Source organism: Corvus hawaiiensis, chromosome 3, assembly GCF_020740725.1.
Source record: "Corvus hawaiiensis isolate bCorHaw1 chromosome 3, bCorHaw1.pri.cur, whole genome shotgun sequence".
Classification (NCBI taxonomy): domain Eukaryota; kingdom Metazoa; phylum Chordata; class Aves; order Passeriformes; family Corvidae; genus Corvus; species Corvus hawaiiensis.
The window spans coordinates 15649437-15671986 of NC_063215.1; the positions used below are offsets into that span (position 1 = coordinate 15649437).

The window sequence follows — 22550 nt, forward strand, 5'->3', positions numbered from 1 at the left end:
AAAATGGTGGTATCACACTGCCAGGGAAGAGGGGGTAGCAGCTGTTTCTCAGACAGCCCTGCAGCAGATTCTGTCTCATGCTGAGGTTTGCTGATGGCCACACACCAACTGTATGGCGCAAAACTCTGCCCAGTCTTCCAGCAAGCACAAACTCAGGTGGAGATGGGACAGGGCATCCCCCAGCACTGGTGCACCACCCAGTCACAACACACTGCAGCATCTTCCTGCATCTGGGACAAACTCTGCCACCCTGCACAAGAACTACAAATAAGTAAGGAAATAAACTGAAGTTTTCCTGGCCTTTTCCTATCCCACAAATCTTCTGCCACCCACGCTGCTCCCCACCCAGCCCCCAGCATGTTGATGCAAGCCTGGAGGTTGGGAAAATGCCAGCACAGGAGCTGCTCCAGGACAGCAACTGCTGCAGGGGCTGGGAGCCAGCTACAGCAAAAGCTTGTTGAGACATTTTCTGACAGTGAAAAAGAGGAGGTGAACACCACTCCAGACACCATGGCATTAGGATTATCCTGGAGATGTTAGCATGAATTTTGTTTTCAGCTTAGGAAAGTCAATGCCTGCAGCTTCACCGGTGGTCCCACTACACACCTGATCTTACCCACGGATGTTCTGCTCTCCTGCCAAAGGAAAGGGTCCTATGGAAGCAAATGCTGTACAGCTTCCCCATGCACTGAACTGAACGAGGTCAGCTGGAATAAAGCAGCTGAGAATAGGGTGGCCATTTCTTATGTGGGAATAACAACAGCAAGGCTGGCACAAGGATTGTTTTCTTTTGCAAGGAAAAACTAGGAAACAATCACCGGGGTTTTATAGATACCCTGTCAAAGGAAAATTGAAGGGGTAAGAGCAGATGCATTTGTTATATAAATGACTCATCATTAGAAATGAACATATAAAATTTAATAGCTTGGTTTAAAATACATTTTCAATTAAAAAACAGCAGGCAAAACAAAAAAAATCAGTTTCGTAAAACATACATGACATTGCTGCTACTGTTATAAGACCCGTGTCCCAGAATATCTTATAGTGGAAAACAATCGTCAGATTTAGTTCACATACTTCATTAAGCAGTAAAAAGAAATAACATTCATGTCAATCTTACCTCTATGGAGACTCTAAATCTACTTCCCTGACCCTAGACCAAGTTTCTGCAATAAAACCTCCATTTTCAATAAAAATGTGTAAATATATAGATATGTATTCAATATATCAGGTTTTTTTAAAAAAATTCCCTTGCCATAGTAAAATTATTCCCGTGACAGCTGAAGGGAAGCCCAGGCAGGAGGCTGGTGCTGGCTGGGTACGAGTCCTGTGGCTGCTGTGCTGGCAGTGGATTCCTGTATGGGGTGGCAAGCGTTGGCCAAGTCTCCCCAGCATCGTGCTGCACATCAGCCTCTCTCCTTTGGCCTCCAGCCCACGTGTTCTGGCCGCAAGCCCACAGTCAGAGATGCATCCATGTGGAGTTTGCTCGACTCCAGCCACAGAGCAAAGAGGGGAGCACGCAGTGCCCAGAGCATCGCCAACCCTCTCTTGGGGCTCATCAATGGACGAGAAGAAGAAAGGAGGAGGGAAGAGAATGGGTAATGGAATGAACCAGCTCAGGAGTGATCCAAATACAAATTCCAAAATACTGTATTTCATATAAACCATTAAAAAAGAAGGTGGGGAGGGACTTCAAGTGGTCACCTGGACTCACCACCAAGGGAGAATCAATTACACCTGTGACAGTCCAGAGATACCTTTGCCCAGCCTGGCTCTGAAGACCTTTGGTGCCTAACCACTGCCTCCATGGGCAACCTCCTCTTCTCACTAGAGAAGACTGCCTCGACACCCAGCCTGAACTTCTGCGATTCACACCCACTACTGCTTGTGCTTGCCATGAATAGGGATGACACTTCCATGGGTTGGGAGGCTGCTCCTCTCAACCATTGCATCTGAACATGACCCCTCACCAGCTAAACCATGCAGGCCATCCTCCTCAGAAGCCACAAGCTCTGGCTGAAGGACCACATGGTCTGACCTGCCTGAGACATCTGCAAGGACTCAGCTCTGCTGACAGGGCACAGTGCTCCAGTGGAGGCCTCAGCGATGCCAAGCAGAGCCAAGGCAGGGGGGTGTCTCCTATTTCTTGCAAGTCATGCTCCTGCTGATCAACTCAACATGGCATTTGCCTTCCTCTTCCAAACAACACCATGATGGAGCTGAACAATAGTAGGTTACGATTTGTTAACCATCAAGTAGAATCGTTAATTATTAAGTAAAATCATGTGCTACTTTTCTGGACTATTTCTCCAGTCTTTGCAGGTTGACCTTCATGTCCTAGGTGAGGTATGAGCAGCTTTGTAGTGTCTGAAAACATTATAAACCTCTTTCATTACCCAGATCCCTAACTAAAGCTCTGACACTGGACCTGGCACTCACGTTCATCTGCTCACTATGTAATGGAGGTTTTTGCCTTAGAGCCAAGTGCTGCCCTTTAAATGCTCCTCTCTCACTTGCTGTTAACCAAAGGGTGCCTTTCCTTCATAAGCACATGCACACACGCAAACAGCACAGAGCAGTACTTTTTGGAGGTGTCTGGCACTCCCAGCTGGGGCTCAGGATGCCTGCTGTGCCTATTGGGTCTCTCCAGCTCAGCAGCTGGTCCATGATATGCACAGACACCAAGAATGCATAATCTACTTGCAGGCCCTATGCGCTGCTAACACTTGGCCTGCTGAGCCATTTTGCCCCCTTCCTCTCTCAAAAGCCTTGTCTGTGCATTTCCAGTTGTTGACATTCTAGGCCTTGCAAGCTGGCTCCAGCCCATGGGTTCATCCAGCCTGAGCTGCTGGTGTGGGTAGCATCCAGCTGAGCCTTAAGTACACTGCTACAGAAAAAAACCACCCTCCAGGAGACCTTCTTGACCCCCAAAAGCGAGACTTCAAGAGAACTGCATTGCTCAGCTCCTCTCGTGACCCAACTCTCAGACTTGGCCCAAATTACCTCCCAGGACAGCAGTACACAGCTGTTTCAGGACTTAGTGGCAGTTCATGAGAGAAACCAGGACTTCCATTGCCTGCCTGTGCATGAGGATTTAGGAGAGAGCCGGTATCTTTTTCCTTCCACATAGGAAGATCCATGTTTAACAAGCAGGTCTCTTCTGCCTTCTATGAATGTACAAACGTGTGCTCACCTTTGGTGTATGATAAGGGTTTGTCCATTTTTAAATATCTACGTTAAATATGTTTTCTCTGTATATGGCATCCTTTTAGATGGGCTTCATTGCATATATTCACGGTATATACAGAACACCATATTTTATATATATTATATATCGCTTATATGTACACATTTACAAACCTTCAAAAATATATTGCACTTATATACAATATAGCTTCATCTGATGAGAGTTCACACAGTTACTAAGGCGAGTTCTTCATAAGCAAGGCAGTTTTACATTCCCCCCAAACAACACGAGTGATTTCAACAGTCTGCCCTGGTCACAAGTAAACATTATAAAGACTTTTCTCCAACCTGCATGCAACTCCTACTAGTATCAATTAGTAGTTTTGCAGCTCTCCCTAGCAGAAAACAGTCCAGTAAAATGGTATTAGCTGATAACGGGCTCAAACATGGTTACTGAATAGATAAATAAGACATCACCAGGCTAAAAGGCCACCTTCCAGGAGATTTCCCCTCCCGTACCTACTAGTGGTTTATACACTAGTAAAAATATATACATCCTCTCCATTTAATTGCCAATCTTTGCTTGCCCTTTTCAAGTGCAAATAAGGTCATGAGCAAGAAGACAAACACAAATGCATTAAGCAAAACCACTGCTCTGCTCCCCAGAACAAGTCAAACACTTGGCTTTCTTCTGGAGGTGATTAGTGTTTTGCCCAACATACTGAACTATGGGAAAATGCTCACTTGAGACCTTTGTTTAAAATCCACAGAGGATCTGTGATCTTAGATCTCAGTCAGAGTGAGCTTGTAAGATCCTCCAACCTCTTCAATCTGCAGCTGGAAGGTATCTTCATTAGAATAGTGTTTCACAATGTTATCATCCATGTTGACCAGGATTCTGGAAAAACAAAATAGATCAGATATTTTACAGTTCTAAATGCCAAAGAGAGCAAAGGCATCCTCAAACCTAAGAAAGCCTGGACTGCCCAAGGGTAACATAAGATCCCTGCTCATCTCTCTCTGACTCATTGTTTCCCATAGCAGATCTGGCCGTCCTTACCCAAATGTGCCATCAAGGCTGGCAGCCACACTTCTCAGAGTCTGAATGAAAGAGTTAAATCTGGCTCCTGGACCAGGGAGGGAGAGAGATCTTGGAACTGGCAGAATCCTTCTGAAGCTGCATGCACTTGGGGCTCTGACTGGGTTTGCTTGTCAGTTATGACCTATCAGCACAAAACCCTACAGAGCTCGCAGGGAAGAAAGTACCCATGCTTGGCCACTTCTTCCACTTGCCAGAAAGGTCACACACACACACACAAAAAGCTGTGCTTAGCAGTGGTTTAGATATCAAAAATTCTAAACTTTTGCAGCTGTTCTGGTGGGGTAATTCTGCTATGAAAGCACAACCCTGGAAGGGTGTAATTTTCTGGCAAGAAGGGCTTTGGAGAAGGGGCTAAGACCAAAGTGACTTACAGACAACCCAAGAAAATTATTGAGAAATTAAAAGATAAAACAGAATCAGACCATGTTCAGAAACTCAGTTATTTATGCTACAAAATAAAAAGATGGTGAAGTATGGCCTCTGGGAGAAACAGACACTTCACAACAAAGTTCTCTCCAATTTAGCCCACAGAAAGACAACCAGGGTCTAGTAATTGTAGCCAAATGCAGATATAGTGAGCCCAGTCAACCACTGGAACAATTTAACATGGGTTGAAGAAGGTTCTTCATCACTGGGAGTCTTTTAACAAACTGAACTCATCTTCCTCTGACATGGTCAACTCTGGTTCAAATAACAATTAGCTCAGAGAGGTTCCGTGACTTGTATTTACCCAGAAGTCAGACTACATATTTCTATAGGACCCTTCCTATAGTCTTCCAGTTTTCAGCTGTGGATGATGTTGGAATGTGTGTACACTGTGTGCACACACACATATCTGCAAATGGCATTTGCACACCTGCAGTGCATGGAAGAATTATACAGCAGATCTGCCCACAGGTCTGAAAAAGGTGTTCATGTTCTTAGGCAGTTGTTGCACAGGTACATACTCACCCTTTTTTACATTTTTTGAAGATTTTTCCTATTTTATCAAAAGGAACATCATACTTGTCAGATATCTAGAACAAAAGAAAGCAATGATTGGTGAAGCAAGGAGACTGCTGTTATTGTCTTTCACTTCCTATTTTACAGAAAGGAACAACAACAAAAAAAAAGCCTGCAAATGAAGACAACTGCTCTGCCTTATAAAGGCAACACTAAATCCCAAACTATATTTTAAGTCTACAGATGAGAACTTCTTCTCTGCATTTAGCCAACTTCTGTGCAAAAAATCTAATAATGTTTAAAACCTGTCTACTTACTTCTCATACAGCAACCTCTTCCCCTACACTCAAAAGCCCATCCATTAAAAGCCACTCTACACCCTGACTCTCATTCTCTCATGCTTCTCTGTTCTCTTAGCATACTGAAAACCATTTTTAAATTCACTGTCAGACGGATCAAGTGAAAACTAGTCATGAGAGTGGCTGAAAGAAGAAAATACCAACAGAGAGAAGACCTCTGCTGCTAAGGGCATGAGGCGATCAGAAACACTCCCCTTCCCCAGAAGGTTGACATCAATGTGGAGCCCCAGACACTTACCATGGCACTTCAGTACAACCTCCAGAAAGTCGGGAGGTCAGTAAGCCTGGTTTACTTTGGCAAACTGCTCTATCCCACCGACAGCAAGTACCAAACCAATACACTGCTTTGACATGCAAATGTACAGGGAGGTTCCCCCAAGCTACAGCTCTTGGTTCCTTGCTTTTAGAAATCCAAGTGAAACAACAAAGGTGCAGCTTCACTTCAGGACCACAGGGTAAGGGAGGACTTCACAGCCTTCAATCCCTCTCTCCATTAGCCCTCACCCTCCAGCTGGCAAAGCCTCACAGCCAGGATAAGATAAAAATTCTGGTTTCAGAACTATCTCTAAAATCAAAAGTTAGTGGCCAGACCTGCCTGTACACCCCCAAAGCCCCTGTTCCCTGAGCAGAGGCATTAGTCACAGAAAGAGACAGACAGAAACATCAATTTTGAGCTCATGCCAAACATTACACCATTCCTTGGACTTAAGCTCTGTACTTCCCTTGCTCTGCAGCAGCAGGGATAGTGGAAGGCTATTTTGGAAGTCAAGCACCAGAGAACAATTTCACACGTGTGCACAGATATATAAAAGCCTTCAGCAACACACAGAAGCTGGGACTTGGAGCCCTGCATTACTGGCTTGTAAAAGGGCAGTGGAGGCCCCCAAACATGGCTTTGAAACAAACCCAAGCCACTGGACACATTCTGAAAATCACTCCATCTTCTAACTAAAGTACCCTCTCTGACAAGAGGAACATCCAATCATCAAGTTTGACACACCTGAATTTTCAGGAAGGCTTCTTACCCTCAGACCCCACAGATGTGAGGTAAGGTACTTAAAAGAGAAGCTTCCTGAATTCCCTTAATAATAAATTAAAGCATTATTTGCATTAATTTCCACGTTATTGAAAGGAAATCTTCCTTATTCTCCTTATCCAGAAGAGCAGAAATATGTGGACACAAGCTGTGACTGAAAGTCTGACTCCTGTGACTGGCCAGTGTGTAAGGACTGGGTAGCCAGGGTTTTTTCTCAAGGACTATAAACCAACCTTGTTACTTACCGCTTCCATTAGGCCTTTCAGAGATGGTGTCTTTAACATTAGTGCATCAAAGACTTCCTCTGATTCTTTTCGGACATAGAGCAACACTGGAAAGCAATTTGGAGAGGAATTAACTGTGCAATTGCTTCTCAGGAAAGATCTGTGTCCCACAGTGACTAAGCACATGGGTACATCCACTGAGAATCTTAGGAAGAAATATACATACATACATTCAATATCGACTTAAAACTGTAGCACAAACATGCACAACTAGGTTAGCTCAAAACTTACTCCTTCCACATAAAGCCACTGTATGCTCAAGCATCTTTCCTGTCAAAATACTTTCACATTTTATTTTCTCTATTATTGGAAAAAAAAAAAGGTCGTATTTGAAACAAAGAAAGGAGGAACAAAAACCACAAATCTTGGAGACTCTTGGGCTCCTCCTTATCTCACAGTCATTTGCCATGAGACTTCTCACAATCAAATGATTTGACAGATGCTATCACAGCAGGTGAAGCCATCCTGGCCACCTCTTCATTTTTAAATAATTTATTTGTACAGTTCTCTGCTCCTCCTACGCTGTCTCATCTTTCCTCCTACCCCTTGCTGTGTTCCAGTAATACTCATACCACCACAGCTGAAATACAATGCAGGCTTGGTCTCCTGCGAGGAGGGGAACCAAAGAGCAAGAACCCCAATTAGGTGAGCATCCCTACCGTTCTCAAGCTAGCATAGACTCTCTGTATGTAACATCAGCCTCATTAAAAACTGCATTAAGGCTGAGGAATAAGCCAGGAGAGCAAGAAAGCTTGGACTTTAACAGCTTTGCTGTCTTTAATCCATCTTCTAATGACTAGGTATTGCAGCCTGGATTGTTTGCAAGGGTTCATCAGCCACAGCTTTGACACACCTGCAACATGGAACAATTACTGGCATTTCTAATTGAACAAGGTGAACTCAGGACAGCACAGCACCTTGATGCATTTCCCAATTTTCCTGCTAAAGGCAGGTTTAACAAAGGAGGACTGTAGATTTGAGAAAGGAAGACAGGACACATACTCTCAGTTACAGCACAGATGAGAGTCAGCCAAAGAAGAGAGAATCCCATGGGCCTTGTTTTATGGCATACAGCAACATGGAAAAACAAAAAGTCTGATTTCCTTCTGTAAAATTCATCCTTCCTTACTAGTTTATCCAGACTGCAGAAGTGCAGCCCCACTGTGGTCAGACTTGCTAGACTTAGCATTTTCTGCTTCACAGGTTTAATACTTTGTTGTGGTCTTTCCACACACAACTGTCATCAAGCAGGCACACCACCTCCAACATCCCAAAGGGACCTCTGACCTCCATCCACAACACCACAGCAACATTAAATTGCAACCACTGAAACTCAGTTAAAAATTAGCAGAATATTCTCTTATCTTAGCTTTCAGAGGTGAACATACCATTTCCTGGCACCATGAAAGATGCAACAGTGTTATATCCAGAACCAGTTCTGGTGTTCATTGCTCCTGGGGGAGATTTCCAGAGCATTTTGTAGCAGATTACATGATGAATTCTCTCCCCCAGTCCATTAGGAATACTGGTAAGCTGCTCACCTCCTCTTGACTCTCTTTCCTTATAGGTTCAGAGCCAATTACTGTCTGAGTTGGCAGAAATCCCCAGAAATTCTCACAACGTACAAGATTTGCACAGCTGAACCACATCCTGATACATGAACTGTCATACTCAAAGCCAGAAAAATCAAGCTCAAGTATACATCAATATGAATTAAAAAATTCATTAATGCATTTCTCTATCATGATGGACAAATACTCCAAACATTCAGTTTCTGAAAGAAGAAAATACCTCTTTTTGGCTCTTCTATTCTGGACATCTTATTTGGAGTAGCAATAAAGTCCTCTTCACCAATATAAGCTCCTCTCTTCAGGTTGGAGCTGTCATTGACAGGGCAAAAAGTCAGCAGTGGTACAATTACAGGGACTTATCCCTCTGTCTGAGGGCAAGGTGTCAGGAGGTCGAAGGGCAGCTCTTACCTTTCACCCTCTAGTTCTTCTGAAGCAACAGGAAGGACCTTTGAAAACAAAGGGGAGATTTTGTGAATATTTCATCCAGAACTAGAATTCATTTTCTCTTATAATCTTTTGATGCTCAATCTTCCAAAAGCCAGTAAGCATCTTCTTTACCTTTTTTCATAAAAAATATTAAAGGATCTCAAATGAGAGACAGGAACAAAGAGGAGCTAACCATCTTTCTACCTGGACTGGTGTAGAGTCTTCTGACAAAACTCAGCACTAGGGCCTTTGTAGGAAAACATGCAGGACTGTCGGCCTTAGGGATACAAGTTTATTCTCCATCCCTGTCAGGAGCTCAGACAATGCTCTTAGAAAGTAAAGTTTAGATGCTGTGAGAGCATGGCAGAACTCTCAGCACAGGAAAGTTCAAGATTTTGAAACCTGGTTGCATGCTAATTTTTTCCCTTCCAGTTTCTTGTAAGCTGGAACTTTCCAGGAATGCTGAGGCAGGGCGCTCTGGCAGGGGATCACAGAGCTGACATGTGCCAGTTCCACAGGATAGATTTTCACCCTGCAGCAGGCATCTGGAGGAGCCTGTGCTGCTCAACAGCACACCAGGATCCCAAGGGATGTTACAAGAGAAAACCAGCCTGCAGTTCATGCAATGGAAATGCTGTGGAAAAATTTTTTCAGGTTCACAGAAACTGGACTTGATAGGAAAACAATTTGATGATAAAACATCCCCAGTTAACTCCAGCCAATATACCTTGGAGCAACATCTCTTGCCCACATGAGACTCAGCCTGCATTTGATTACAGCACTGCTGCAGTATGACGTTCTGTATGTACATATGCACACACAGCATCCCAGGCCTTTTGCAAATATATGCCAGAGCCTCCTCATCCCCACACCCATGAGCTTTACTCACATGAGCCCCACGCTGCAGGTTTGCAAAGTGAACATCAGGAATGAAGAGTACAGGCTGAGTGTCTAGGTCCATGAAGGGCTTGAAGATGGTGATGTCAGTACGTTTGTGTGAGGGAAGCATGGGCACTTTGACATCAGAAACTGAGGAGACAAAGATCGGGATAGAGGATACCGAAGGCCCTGATGGGGCCCTACGTCATTTAAAAGGTACACACGCTACTGAACAAGGGTACTCTGCAGTGAGGGTTAAAGCAAAAAGCTCCTGTGGTAAAGGAGTTTGAACTTTGGTTGTCTACCTCTCAACTGAGGGCCTGGGCCCTGAGGAAACAGCTTGTTTCACAGAGTAGTCAAAGCTTTCTCCATCTCTCCAACTGAGCTGCTCAGTTTTGTTCAAATATTAATTAGGATGGACAACAATCTAGCACTCATCCCAACAGAGGAACCAAGGTCTTCCATCTACCAAGTAAGCCATCCAAACAGAGGGCAAACACTAGTCCCTGCCCCACCTTCTCCCTATCCATTCCCTCAAAAGCTTGCTGGTGTTCCTACATCAGGAAGGTAGAAAGAAGACAAAGGGAGAACTTGCGTGCTCCCAACTGGGAGCATCTATCTCAAAGAGACAGCACCACAGGAGCACTATACTACAGAGACAGTACAAATACTGGTTTGTGCAAGTCGTTGAAGTTACATTTTGATTCCACACTTTCAAGTTTCCCATTTTGGTTCCTCTCGTTGTTCATCCTGGTCACCTCAGGGTAACAGCCCCTAGTCCATTCCCCCTGGGATCAACACTATCTCCCACACAGCACTCTGGCTCCCACAAGGCACCAGCTGATGTGACACAACCCACCAAGAGGACAGATTTCATCCACAAAGACTCTCTGAGGAGAAAGTGAGGCAGGAGGTGCCTTAAACTGCACCTCAGATATAGTCATGTAGTCATGTCAAACTACCACAGCTGAAGACTTTATTTTACCAAGTGGAAACATATCCATCTGAGGTCAAACCAAGTGCAAACAAAACAAATGTTTTTCAAACAAAACCATTTCTCATGTCCTCAGCAGAAAATACACTATTATCTCCTTGCAAAACCGATTTTTTTGAAGATCGCTCAATTCCTGTAAAAATAACTTTGACCAAAGGCCACCAACTGTTTCTGCTGTTGAAGAGTTCATGTACGTGTGGCATTTGCGATCCTGGAGGTGAGCATAACTGCTTATGGCTTAAAAGAATCAAAAACTTCCCACATAAGAGCTAAAAAGCAAAGGATCGCACTTTCCAGGAAAATAGGGGGCTCATCAGGCTAAGCCCAAGCCTAGAAAATTAACATTGGAAAGCAGCTCTTGTAAAATCATCAAATCCTGGAAATGTGTACTGAAACTGTCTTCCCTTTCCAGCCATTATGCAAAGGGCTGCATACAGTAATCTTTTGGGAGCTGCTGGGGCTACTACGTTTGTGAAACACAAACAGTGTGCTAAACTGCCTCTCATGATGTATTTCAAAAAAAACCAAAACGCCAGCCCTTTCCACAACTGCCCTTGAGCAAACAGGTTCCCTTCAGCATTATCTTCTGAAGCTGCTCCAGCAGCCTGTACCTGCAGTGTCAGGAAAATCCTGCCCAGCGAGCTGAGAGGTGCATGCTGGCTCAACCAGTTGGGCTGGTAACAGCACACGGAGCAGAGCAAGTGAGAGCACGCGCCTGCCCCGTGCCAACGAAGAACAGGGAGATACAGCTTCCACTAAGCAGATCTGCTGGTGAATAACCAGTCATCCAAAGACAGGATCTGTCATCTGCAGCAGCTAAAGGAAGATGCTCGGCAGGAAGAAACTCTTCATCCTTTACATACCACAGTGCTGAGGTCTCCACATGCTTCACATGTGCAGAAACTTTGAAATTACTTGCTAAGGACCACTTTGCTCTAGAAGAGTGAGCATAGGGCTGAGAGGCTAGAGGCTCAGCCCCAAGGCTGCCATGGCCTTGCTGAGGAGCTGTAAACACATTTTTAATGTAAGTTAAAGCCTAAGTTTAGGATAAAGCTGAAAATACCTGGAACAGATTGTTCTCACTGCCACCTGGATTGTGAGGGGCTCCAGCACTGCCCAAAATCCCACCCTCACCCCACCACTTCAACTACTACAACCCATACTTGATTGGATACACAGAAGGACCCTGTCTCGGACAGAAACAACTATACAGAATGAAGCCCTAAATGACCCAGTGTGTTGCAAAACACAGTGTCTGTTCCATAAGGAACTGCTTATAACAAGCACTAGTCCACACAGGATAAAAATTGACTTGAGAGTTCTACTGCACAAGCTATTTCTAGCCAAAATGAAATCCAGTATTAAAATACTGACGGAATAAGTTCTACTTACAGGCATTCAACTGAGAGCTGGGATCAGTGCACTTGCCTTTTCTTTTGCTTTGCTTTCGCTCTTCATCCCTGATCTTCCTCTCTGCTCCCTGTCAGACAAGAGAGGGAAAGGAATGGGGGAGTGAAGAAGAGGGGAGGGGGTGAGAGAGAAAGAGAGGTATTTTTATTTTTTTGAGGTTTTTTCAGCTGCAGAGGCAGGAACACCAATTCTTCCAGAGCTGTGTTTGTGGAGGTCAGTTCCACAGTACCCGAGCTGCAGGTTTGCCAGTGTGCCAACTCTGAGATCTGCTTACTTTTGAGTCCTATCATCTAATGAAATCCAACAACCATATCCAAGATGTAAACACTTGCTTTTCTTTCAAGTCAGATGCACATACGATGACAAAAGATACCCACATCTTACAATTGTGTAACAATTGTACAAAGCATTAGATAAAAATATAGTTGAAGTGTTTAAAACAATAAAGATTTGCAGGTTCCCCCAGTTTAGGAGTTCACTCAATTGTCATTAAAATCTACAGAAGTCACACCACACTTGGATCACCAAGTGCAAGATACCTCCTGCACATTTCACACAGAGCCTGCAGCAGTTGCACCAGCCTTCACTGAGCTCAAGCTGCAGATGTGTATTGCTTTAAAGCAGGGACTATTTCTTCTCTTTTTATCAGGGCCAGGCCATGGTGGAACCCACAGATCCCTAGCTGGGTTCATGCCTGCACTGTTCCTGGCCTTCCAAACCAAGCAGTAGAAGGTACAGTGCCATATTGCCATACTTTCTGCAAGATGCAGACAGCCATGATGGAGAGAGAGAAGGAAGGAAGAAGCTTTGGAATAGTGGTCATTCCTCCAGCTCTGCCCAGATCTCACATGTGACTCTAAGTTAAGTCAGGGATGTTATGTTTCCAGCTGCATGAAGCGATAAGCCCACAGGAGATCCCCAACACTCAATCCTGGTGCTACCACCAGATCACCAAAACTGGTATACACAAGTTCTACCTGTCTCCCAACACCCTCCTGCAAAGCAGGGCAAAAGGTAACAGTTATCTGGCCACACCAAGCCCTTATTTCTCATTCCCTCCCCTTCAAAGCTGCCAAAACACATCCACGTCCTTGTATGGTGCTGGAGGAAGACTCGATTAGCTGTGGCAAATAAGGTGTTAAAACTCCTGTGGCATGGGGTGGGAATCCATGCCTAATGGTGCACATGAGAAGGGGAGCAGCCCTCCTTACTTCCCAGTAAATCAACACTCTATAGATGCCAGGCTGCCTATGCCTGCTGGTAGCACTGGGCTCATCTGCACAAGCAATAAAAAGGAAAACTAGCCAAGATATTTGATACACGTTAATATGTATCATCTTTTCTCCCACCCAATGAGAAGGAAAAAAGCAGCTTCAGGCAGCTGTGGTAAAAAAGAGAAAAAAATTACACACGAAGACACAGGCATTGCCAGGTTTGCTTGACCCCATAAAGCTGATATGGTACGCTACAGTGAAGACATCCCACCTAAACCTCAGCACAGCTGGACGTGAACTCCTCTGTGTCATCCCTTACCAGAGTAGTCACAACATCTCAGCTTGACAACAGAAAGATCAGATTTGGCTCCAGATCTGATTTTTACCTTTCATGTGGAAGTAATAAAGTTGTGCTACTCAAACACTGTGCTACAGAACAACATCTGCTTCCTTCTGGAGAGCATGCTGATTCAGCAAGAGCACACATTTTGAGAAAACCTCTGCCTTCCCATTCCCTGCTTGAAAGTCAACTTGATACAGGCTACTGGGGCCCAGGTAAATACATCTCAAATCCCACATTAAAAAAAAAAAAAAAGTAAGTTATGTCTTGATAACACGCTTTTCTGCCCTGCCAGCAGAGCTCAGGGAGCAGTGGTTTCAAACTGAAAGAGGGTAGTTTTATATTGGACATAAGGAGAACATTTTTTATGGTGAAGGTGGTGAGGTGCTGGAACAGGTTGACCAGAGAAGCTGTGTATACCCCATCCCTGGAAGTGTTCAAGGCCAGGTTGGATGGGGCCTTTGAGTAACCTGGTCTAGTGGAAGTTGTCCCCAACCATGGCGGAGATCTAGACTAGATGACCTTTAAAGGTGCTTTGCAACCCAAACCATTCTGTAATCATGCAACTGAAGGAACAGTCTCCACGTTGCTGCCCATTCACATCAATGCTCCAGCAGCCTTGCACCCACTATTTCCTTCCAACAGCATCTCACTCATTTGTTCCTACCATCCCATGAAAGCCTTCCCACAGCACTGCCCATCGCTGCCAGAGTAAACAGCAGATCCCAGAGGGAAACACGAGCTGTAGTCTGTGAAACCCCGGATTTAATTTTCCTCATGTGGATGCACAGCTAAGGTACCATTCAGAGCAGAGGTCTTCCTCCTCTGGGACAGGTCAGCCCTATCCCTGCTCAGCCCAAATATTGCTGGGCCAAGCCTGAAGGAAGCTTGTGCCATAAAATTCTACAGGATGATACCATTATGCCCATACTGCTTTACTCAGGTCCTGAAATGACACAAGAGTGGATGAAAACCAAACATCCTGGGCACTGCAAGCACAGCCTTGACAAAGGAATAGAGGAAACATCTGTGTTAGGTGGCCACAATATCATAATTTTCTGTTGGTTTGGGGTTTTTTTCCAACAGACCTCCACACCATAGACTTGGCCCTCCATGAAGAAAATATGGGTAACAGAACTTCTACAGGTATGAATGATCACATGGGGACGAACACATTCAGGGCTGTAACAGGTGTGGATATCATAGTAACAATGGTCCTATAAACATTCTAAAGCAGCTGGCTGATTACACAAGATTCAATACATGGCAGAAAATAGGTGCTTTTTCTGAAATGCCAATGCTCTTATAGGAGCCTGGAGCAACCAGCCAGCATTAGGGTCCGTAAGTACATGGGGTTGTGTATGGTATGATAGCATGCAGGGGCTACAGGCATGGCTTCTCTGAGAGGGTGTTTATTCCAAGAAGCAGGCTTCCTCATGCCCAACAGAGCCAATGCCAGTCAGCTCAAGATGGCCACTTGGCTACCCAATGGGGGGTAGTGCCTCTGGGCTTATGTACTTAAGAAAGGGAAAAAATGTTCTGCAGCAACAGTCAGAACTGAAGTGAGAATACGTGAAAGAAAAAGCTCTGCAGATTCCAAGGTCAGTGCAGAAGGGGGAAGCCAGGCACTGGAGCAGAGATTCCCCTGCAGCCTGTGGTACAGCCCACGGTGACACAGCTGTGCCCCTGCAGCCCATGGAGGCACATGGTGCAGCAGAGATCCACCTGCAGCCTGCGGAAGGCCCCACACCAGAGCAGGTGGATACCCAAAGGAAGCTGTGATTCTGTGGGAAGTCTGTGCTGGAGCAGGGTTCTGGCAGGACTTGTGGCCCTGTGGGGCACCAACACTGGAGCAGCCTGTTCCTGAAGGACTGCACCCCATGGAAGGGACCCCCACTGAAGCAGTTTGTGAAGAAACATAGCCTGTGGGAAGGATTCATGTTGAAGAAGTTTGTGGGAACTGTCTTCCATGGGAGGGACCCCATGCTGAAGCCTGGAAAGGGTGTGAGGAGCCCTCCCCCTGAGGAGAAAGGAGCATCAGAGATGTGTAGTGAACTGACCACAGCCCCCATTCCCCATCTCCCTCTTCCCTTGCAGCAGTGCAGGGGGATAATTAGGGAGTGAAGTTGAACCTGGAAAGAAGAGAAGGGTGAAAGGAAGGTACTTTGAGATTCAGTTTTATTTTTTATTATCCTGTTCTGATTTTGCTTTACATTTCTCCTTCCTTTCTTCTCTCCTCTTTTAATTCAGGTACAATTTGCAAAGTATCTGGAAGAATAAAGCAGGAGAGTAAGTCAAAATCCCAAATGGAAATAAAAAATTTGCACTGGCATTACTGTATTACTAGATTTGCTGAAATTTCTGCCATAGCTTGAAGGAAGCCATTGGAGTCTATGTGCTGACTACACATCTGCCATTTTATTAACCAGCTTGTCTTACTAGCAGTGGCACAAGCCTGTCAGTCATTTTAGTATTGTGTCAGTAATTGACTGGACAATTTAGGAGTAAAAGATCCCCCTCTACCCTGCAGCAAGTCTGTGCTCTCTGTATTGCAGAGAATACAGGTTGATAGCACACAAGACTCCCAGATTACTTTGGTGAAAAAACTTCAGATGATACACTTGCCTCAATCTCATCTTGAAGCAGGAAAAAGAATAGAGAAAAAGAAGGAAAAATAAAGGCCTGAAGAAAGCTCATGAGACCCAAGCCTCTTAGGCTTACTGGCAAGTCTTTAAGATGGCTCTGGAGAGCCTTTGCTAAGTCCCTGTAAATTCTTTGCAGAAAGCATCTCAACAGCAGCAGCTACAGGCAGCTCTCCCAGGCATGCAGGAAGGCACCGGGACCTATTTAAAAGCCTATAGATGGACAACAGAATGTGGCAGGGTGAGTTAATGGAATGCTACAGCAGGGGCACAGTGCAGAGGGCACCATGTATTTTGGGGGTAAGCAGAGACAGAACAACGGTGCACAAGAATCCTTGTGTTGGTGTCCTGGGGAACACCAGGCAAGACTACACAGTGTGTGACCAGGGCAAAGCCAGCACAGGACTGGAGAGGGGGGTTACAGGCCTGCCTCAGCCCTGCAGCTGCACAGACAGGCATTTGAGGTATCACCTGTAAGAGTCCGCCCTATGAAGATGGAGTCAGGATTCAAAGAATGAGAGGTCCAAATCAAGCAGGGTATCAGCAAATAGGAAGTCAACATGGTTCACAAAAATCAAAAGGACTGGGGAAGTCCAGGAAGCATTTATCACAGCCTACAACAATCTTGGTCTCTCTGGAAATAACATTACACATTACTTGCCCTGGACTTTCAAAAGACTGCTCAGACAGGAACAGGTTATGAAGACTGGGAAATTTCCTTTCTTTGCAAACTCAGTTAAACTTTTACAGCTGCTTTCAGCGCAGCTTCTGCTGTTTCTTTCACAGCTTCTGTTGAACAGTGGCTTTGGGAAAGGCATCAATTCTGTGTGCTAAATGCATTAGGCAGAGCAGTCAAATTACAGCACCCATCCAGCTTGTAAATAGGCTTTTTCTTTGCTGCTGTATCTCACAGCAGTACATCTTTTGTTCACAAGGTCTGCAAATTACTAGTTCGGGGTTTTTTTATAACAAATGCAGCATGAACACATGAAGAAATTTAAAAGGAACAACACAACAGAGCTTGGGCAAAAAGACAAGCCTGCACTTGCTCCAGTCAATGGCAATGATTTCTCCTGCTGAAGGCTCTTCCCACTGTCAGTCTGCCACTGACTGACCTTTCTCTAAAGTCAATGCTTAGGAACACTTAGCACTCCAGCATTTTGAGAGCAGCAAATCTATTTGAGGTCATCATTACATCTATGAGCCAAATAGAAGGGGTTGAAATTTTTTCCTTGCAAAGGCTAAACACAGGACTTTTCAGTGAGCCAAAATAGCAAGTGACACAATTTGGGAAAAAAACCCAAAAAAACCTGCTAAGCCATGGAGCAGACTTTCCAAAACAGTCATTGGCACATTGACCCAACCTTACCTTGTCGCAGAAGACTTTAATTTGGCAGTAGGCTCTGTGGACAGGTTTGTTACTCCTGTTATTGTAGCTGTAAGTGTCAATCTGAAGATTCAGGGGCAGGCCTTTAACTCCCTTCTGAGAGGAAAAATCTGTGCTGAGGCAGTTCACAGAAATGAAAACCTGCAGAAGAGGAAAGCAGCAGCTGTCAGTAGTGACACACAGAATCCTGGCTGACCACTGAGCAAGTGATACTCAGGGAGTGCTAAGGCCCAAATGCTGGCCCTTGCCACTACAAGCAGCACCTTGTTTCTTCTGAGACATCAGGTAAAATCCCCAGGAAGCAATATAACATTTTTACGTCTTTATATAAGCCATTAGAGGGGACAAAGCCACTTTGTCCAAAATAGATTTCAACAAACTCTCCAAACTTTAGTAAGACTCCACCCATTTTTCCACCCAAGAACTCTCAAATGTCGCCATCAAACTCTTAGCAAAAATACACTCAATCCTCACTGCTCAGTGTTTATTATCATCTTGGTAAGAACACGACCATGTTTCCAAAAATTCATGTTACTTCGGGCATGTTAAAACAAATCTTTCCATGAATTTTACATGAGCACAGCTTATGCTTGAAACTACTTGGTTGAGGGTTTTTTGGTTGTTTTTTTCTTAAGGTTATTAAAAGCTTCTAAAAAATTATTAGGCAACATGTAATCTTTAAACACAGAAATAGCACCATTATTCCAGTGAAGGTTTCTGGGCTTTACACTAAGTTGAACACTACTGTGAATATTCCTTAGGAAGACCTGCAATATCCTGTTAACATTCAGATGGTAGGAGCAAGAGAAACATTTCTATTATTCTTATAAAAAATTAATTACAGGGAAAATTGATTGCATTTCTGAACATATCTAATTTCATTTCCATAACTGCCTGAAAAAACAACAAAAAAACCCTCTCAAAACCACAAATTACAGACAACCAGAGAACAAGTCCAATGCTGCTTAACAGAAAGAAGAACTGTCCTTAAGTGGATATGAGCAGATAGACCAGAGTACTTTGTATCTAGATAATGGGCTTGCAGTGTGCTAGGCTTTTCTACAGACACATTACTGGCACATCTCAGAAGCTGTAAGGATTAATTACAAGGAATTTACGAGCCACCAAGACCTGCAACAGCTCCTCTCCTCTCTGCCTGAAGAATAAAGGCTGGGAACTCACTGCTTAAAAAAAAAATCAAAGCCTTGGGAGCCAGAAGCACCTTCGCAGCGATTTTGCAGGAGGACCGTCCCAGGACCCGATCGCTCACTTACTGCGGTGCTTCCACCAGCACCACTCGAGTCTCAGCTGTGAGCTGGTGCCACCTCCCGGAGCTGCAGGGGCTCACACAGACTAAAGAAAGGTTACAGGCTTTGGCTTTGCTAAGTGCTCGAGGTGCTCTTCACACAGGTTCTGCAGCATCCTTCACCAGTTTTAACAACGATGGGAAATGGAAATGTAAAACCCTGATCTGGTGATAGTTTATAACCACTGTTTGTTCCCAGCCATGCATAACACAGCTGTATAAAAACTCGGGGCAGGGAGGAAGAATAGTGCAGGTGAGGGACTCCTGTTGTAATGACTTGTCTGAATATTGAAGGTTCACATGCAGCTTCCTGCAGCCTCTGTGCCCCGGGAGGGCAGCGCAGTAGCTCGGCGTGCACACACCATCCCAGAGATTCCAACGTCCCCAGCAAGTCCTGCTGTGCCAAGGGACATGGAACGTGTGAAACACCACCCAACCCAGGCCAGCACAGCACATCAGCAGAGCCCCAGCCCCCGACCTGCGCTGCTGCCTCTGCGGGGCCTCAAGCCAGGAAGACACACAGGACGCAAGGTGTGCTGGTGCTCAATGTCTGCTCACCCTCCAGCCTGTGTCCCAGCATCCCAAACCTGTGTTGTTCCACAACAACTTCTTCTGAAAGCATTAAATACATGTCAAATCACAGTCAGGAAAATTATTTTAAAATAAGCTGTTCGCAGTCTTCCCCAGACTAACCCAAAGGATGGCTTTGAGTGCTTTTATCCACCCCGCTTCCCTTTTTGCTTGCTACCTTTGGCTTTACAAGGGCATTTTGCCTGCAGCGCTGGCACACCCCGGGGGAAAGCTTCAAGGAGTTTGAAGAGCTGCTCTCACCAGTTTGGGAGCTTGGTAATCAGATGTATGCACAGCCTGAATAATTGCATTCCCTGAGCAGGGGTTTTGTTTTTTAAAAGACCCTCAACTCTGCTGTTTGCATATTTTTACAGTTTAAATTTTAATTTGAAATATACCTACACTGAATATTCACACAACTCATTTCTGTATGAAAAAATGACTGCATTCCTTAAGAAAAATATGCCCAAGCAGCCACCTCAGCAGGTCCACTGCCACCTCGAAATTTCTGTGAAATCCCTCAAATGAGTTTCACACCACTGGACACCAGAAGATTCAATGTGCAGCATCAGTGACCAGTTCTCTAGCACATGGTGTCACTTCTCTTCTGAGACTTCAGGTCAATGTTTTCAGTTTTTATGGCTTACCAGCCACACAAAGCCCACTGGGCTGAAGGTAGAAGAGCTGGTCTCAGCACAACAGACATGTTACTACAGCAGAGCTGCACAGGTATCCCATGGGAATTTAGCACTGCCTGTCAGATGACAAAGATTATCCCCCTACTTTAGAGTCTCCTCATTTGATTAGCTTTGGCTTTAAGCAGCTGACTTCATTTTCATGCCATTTAAATCTTTAGGACTCTAGGCAGGAGATGACAACTAAAACCTAATCACATCTCTGAAGCAACAGAGAGCCAGCCTGTCTTCTCCTGCTTGCACTAAACCATTTCAGTTCAAAAAGAGATCTACTTCTCCCTACCCATCCTGTAACTCCTATTTTTGAGCAACTTCAGGTTGCCTCAAGTTTCACAAACCAGAATCTAACAAACAGCTTTTCCAGTTTGGGCTAAAACAGTTTCAGCCAGGTTCTTTATGTACAGGAATATCTGACTTACATTAGAAATGAAATGTAAGGCCAAGTGACTGCGTCAGCTACATCCCCACCCCAGAATTGCCAGAAGAAAGAAAAACGAACCACAGAAGTTGCTCTGCGTCTTTAGCCTGCTGAGCAAGATTCCTTTTCATGTGTCCAACCTATTTTTCTAAGGGCAGTTCCGCATTCTCAGCTATATTAAGATTTGTTGTTACTTTTAAAAAAAACATTTTCATCTCACCTCCCAAGATTCAACATAAAGACAGCACTTAAAAATAGAGCACTGTCAAGCCTGGGCACTTACAAACGTGAGCCAAGCCCTCAAAAGTTACGGAGATTTTCTTTAAAACTGAGATTTCTAAAGGGATTAGAAACCTGTTCTCAAGTTATTTTGCTTGCTTGGCAGTTGAGCCTTTAGTCTATATTTGACTACATAAGTCCAGGCTATTTGACTACATATGTATCTAGGCTATCATGTATCTAGGCTTTTCTCTCCAACCAAAGACAGGCTTTACTTTCCTTTTTTTTTCCCTGTTGATTTTTTCCATGCTTTTTCTAACTCTTGTTAACAAAAGCTGAGATACTCATCGAGGCAAATGGCTCCACAATAGTGGCATCTCAGACAAAATCAAACAGCATGAAAACTGTGAGCTGCTACAAACTGCTAACCCCCACACTTGGCATTCGCCCCAGCACTCTAGAGCCTCCTTTCCCCAACACCATGCTGGGTTTCTTACAGCCTTCTGGGGCAGCCCAGCTGCACACAACAAAAGACTGAAGGTAGAAGGATTAAAGCACCTCCTCTGGGATCCTGCTGGAAAGTTAGCGTGGGAAGAAGTCAGACCTCATGACTTCTCAGTCTGCTTTAACCATCCAACCCCTCATGCCCCTCCTCACCTAAGGTGGGAGGAACACATCGTGCCTACATTCAAATCCACGAGAAACAATCTTCCATTTTAATAACACAGAAAAAAAAAATTAATCCGACAGCTCTGCCATGTGCCCTCAAGGAAGGGCAGCAGAAACAGCCAAGTTCTTTCCACACAGCACCTTTTTCTAACAAGATCTGCCTTTCAAACAAACCAGGAAAAACAGACATAATTAAAGGGCAATCAAAGTGCTGCAGGAACCTCTCTGTCAGCAAGATGAAAGATGCCTTTTTTAAATGAAGGCTTGCATACCCAGATCTCTTCTCCGCAGTTTATCTTGGACGCTGTACTCTTTTGTCACACAAAAGCACTGGCAATTCTGATGAGTCCAAAGGCTACATATGCAGCAGCTTTAGATGAAATGTCACCTTGTGCAGGCTCATCTGCCCTAGTGCAAAGCCCAGTTGGAAAGGAGCAGTGTAGGTACTCACCCACGGCACCCAGGGCTGCCACAAGAAACAGGGAGCAACTCATGTTAGCACACCATGAACTCCGACCAGTCACAGCAAACACAGGCATGGGTAACACTACCGGGCTACCTTGTACATCCTTCTGGATAAGGCCCTACACAGGCAGACGTGGACTTTTCCAGGCTGATCACCTTGCTCCATATTCATTTCATTTCAAGAGAAGGCAGGTAAATGGTATTATCTCCTCCTATTTATGCTCCTTTATATTTCTGTGCCCAAAGGATTAAGACCTTACTCAACAATCCAAGTCCATTGGATACTTCATTCTATATTGAGAATTCAGATAAAAACTTCAGCTCTTTTCTCACACTAGGAGGCAAAAGCCTCTCATTTTAACCACAGAATAGTTCGGGTTGGAAAAGACCTTAAAGATCATCTATTTAAACACTTCCAGAGATGAGGCATCCACAG

General features: G+C 44.6%; 1 protein-coding gene across 2 annotated transcripts in view; it reads right to left on the minus strand.

The window, feature by feature from the left end:
* Window positions 1-896: 896 nt before the first annotated feature.
* GRHL1 (grainyhead like transcription factor 1) overlaps window positions 897-22550 on the minus strand; it is a 41588-nt gene continuing 19934 nt past the window's right edge. For both annotated transcript variants that reach the window (XM_048296986.1, XM_048296985.1), the window contains exons 9-16: window positions 17755-17913; window positions 12172-12259; window positions 9796-9935; window positions 8889-8926; window positions 8701-8789; window positions 6871-6956; window positions 5240-5304; window positions 897-4084 (exon numbers count right to left, since the gene is read on the minus strand). In XM_048296986.1, coding sequence (XP_048152943.1) covers window positions 3970-4084; window positions 5240-5304; window positions 6871-6956; window positions 8701-8789; window positions 8889-8926; window positions 9796-9935; window positions 12172-12259; window positions 17755-17913 — 780 coding nt within the window. In that variant the 3' untranslated portion in view covers window positions 897-3969. The remainder of the gene's footprint in view (window positions 4085-5239; window positions 5305-6870; window positions 6957-8700; window positions 8790-8888; window positions 8927-9795; window positions 9936-12171; window positions 12260-17754; window positions 17914-22550) is intronic.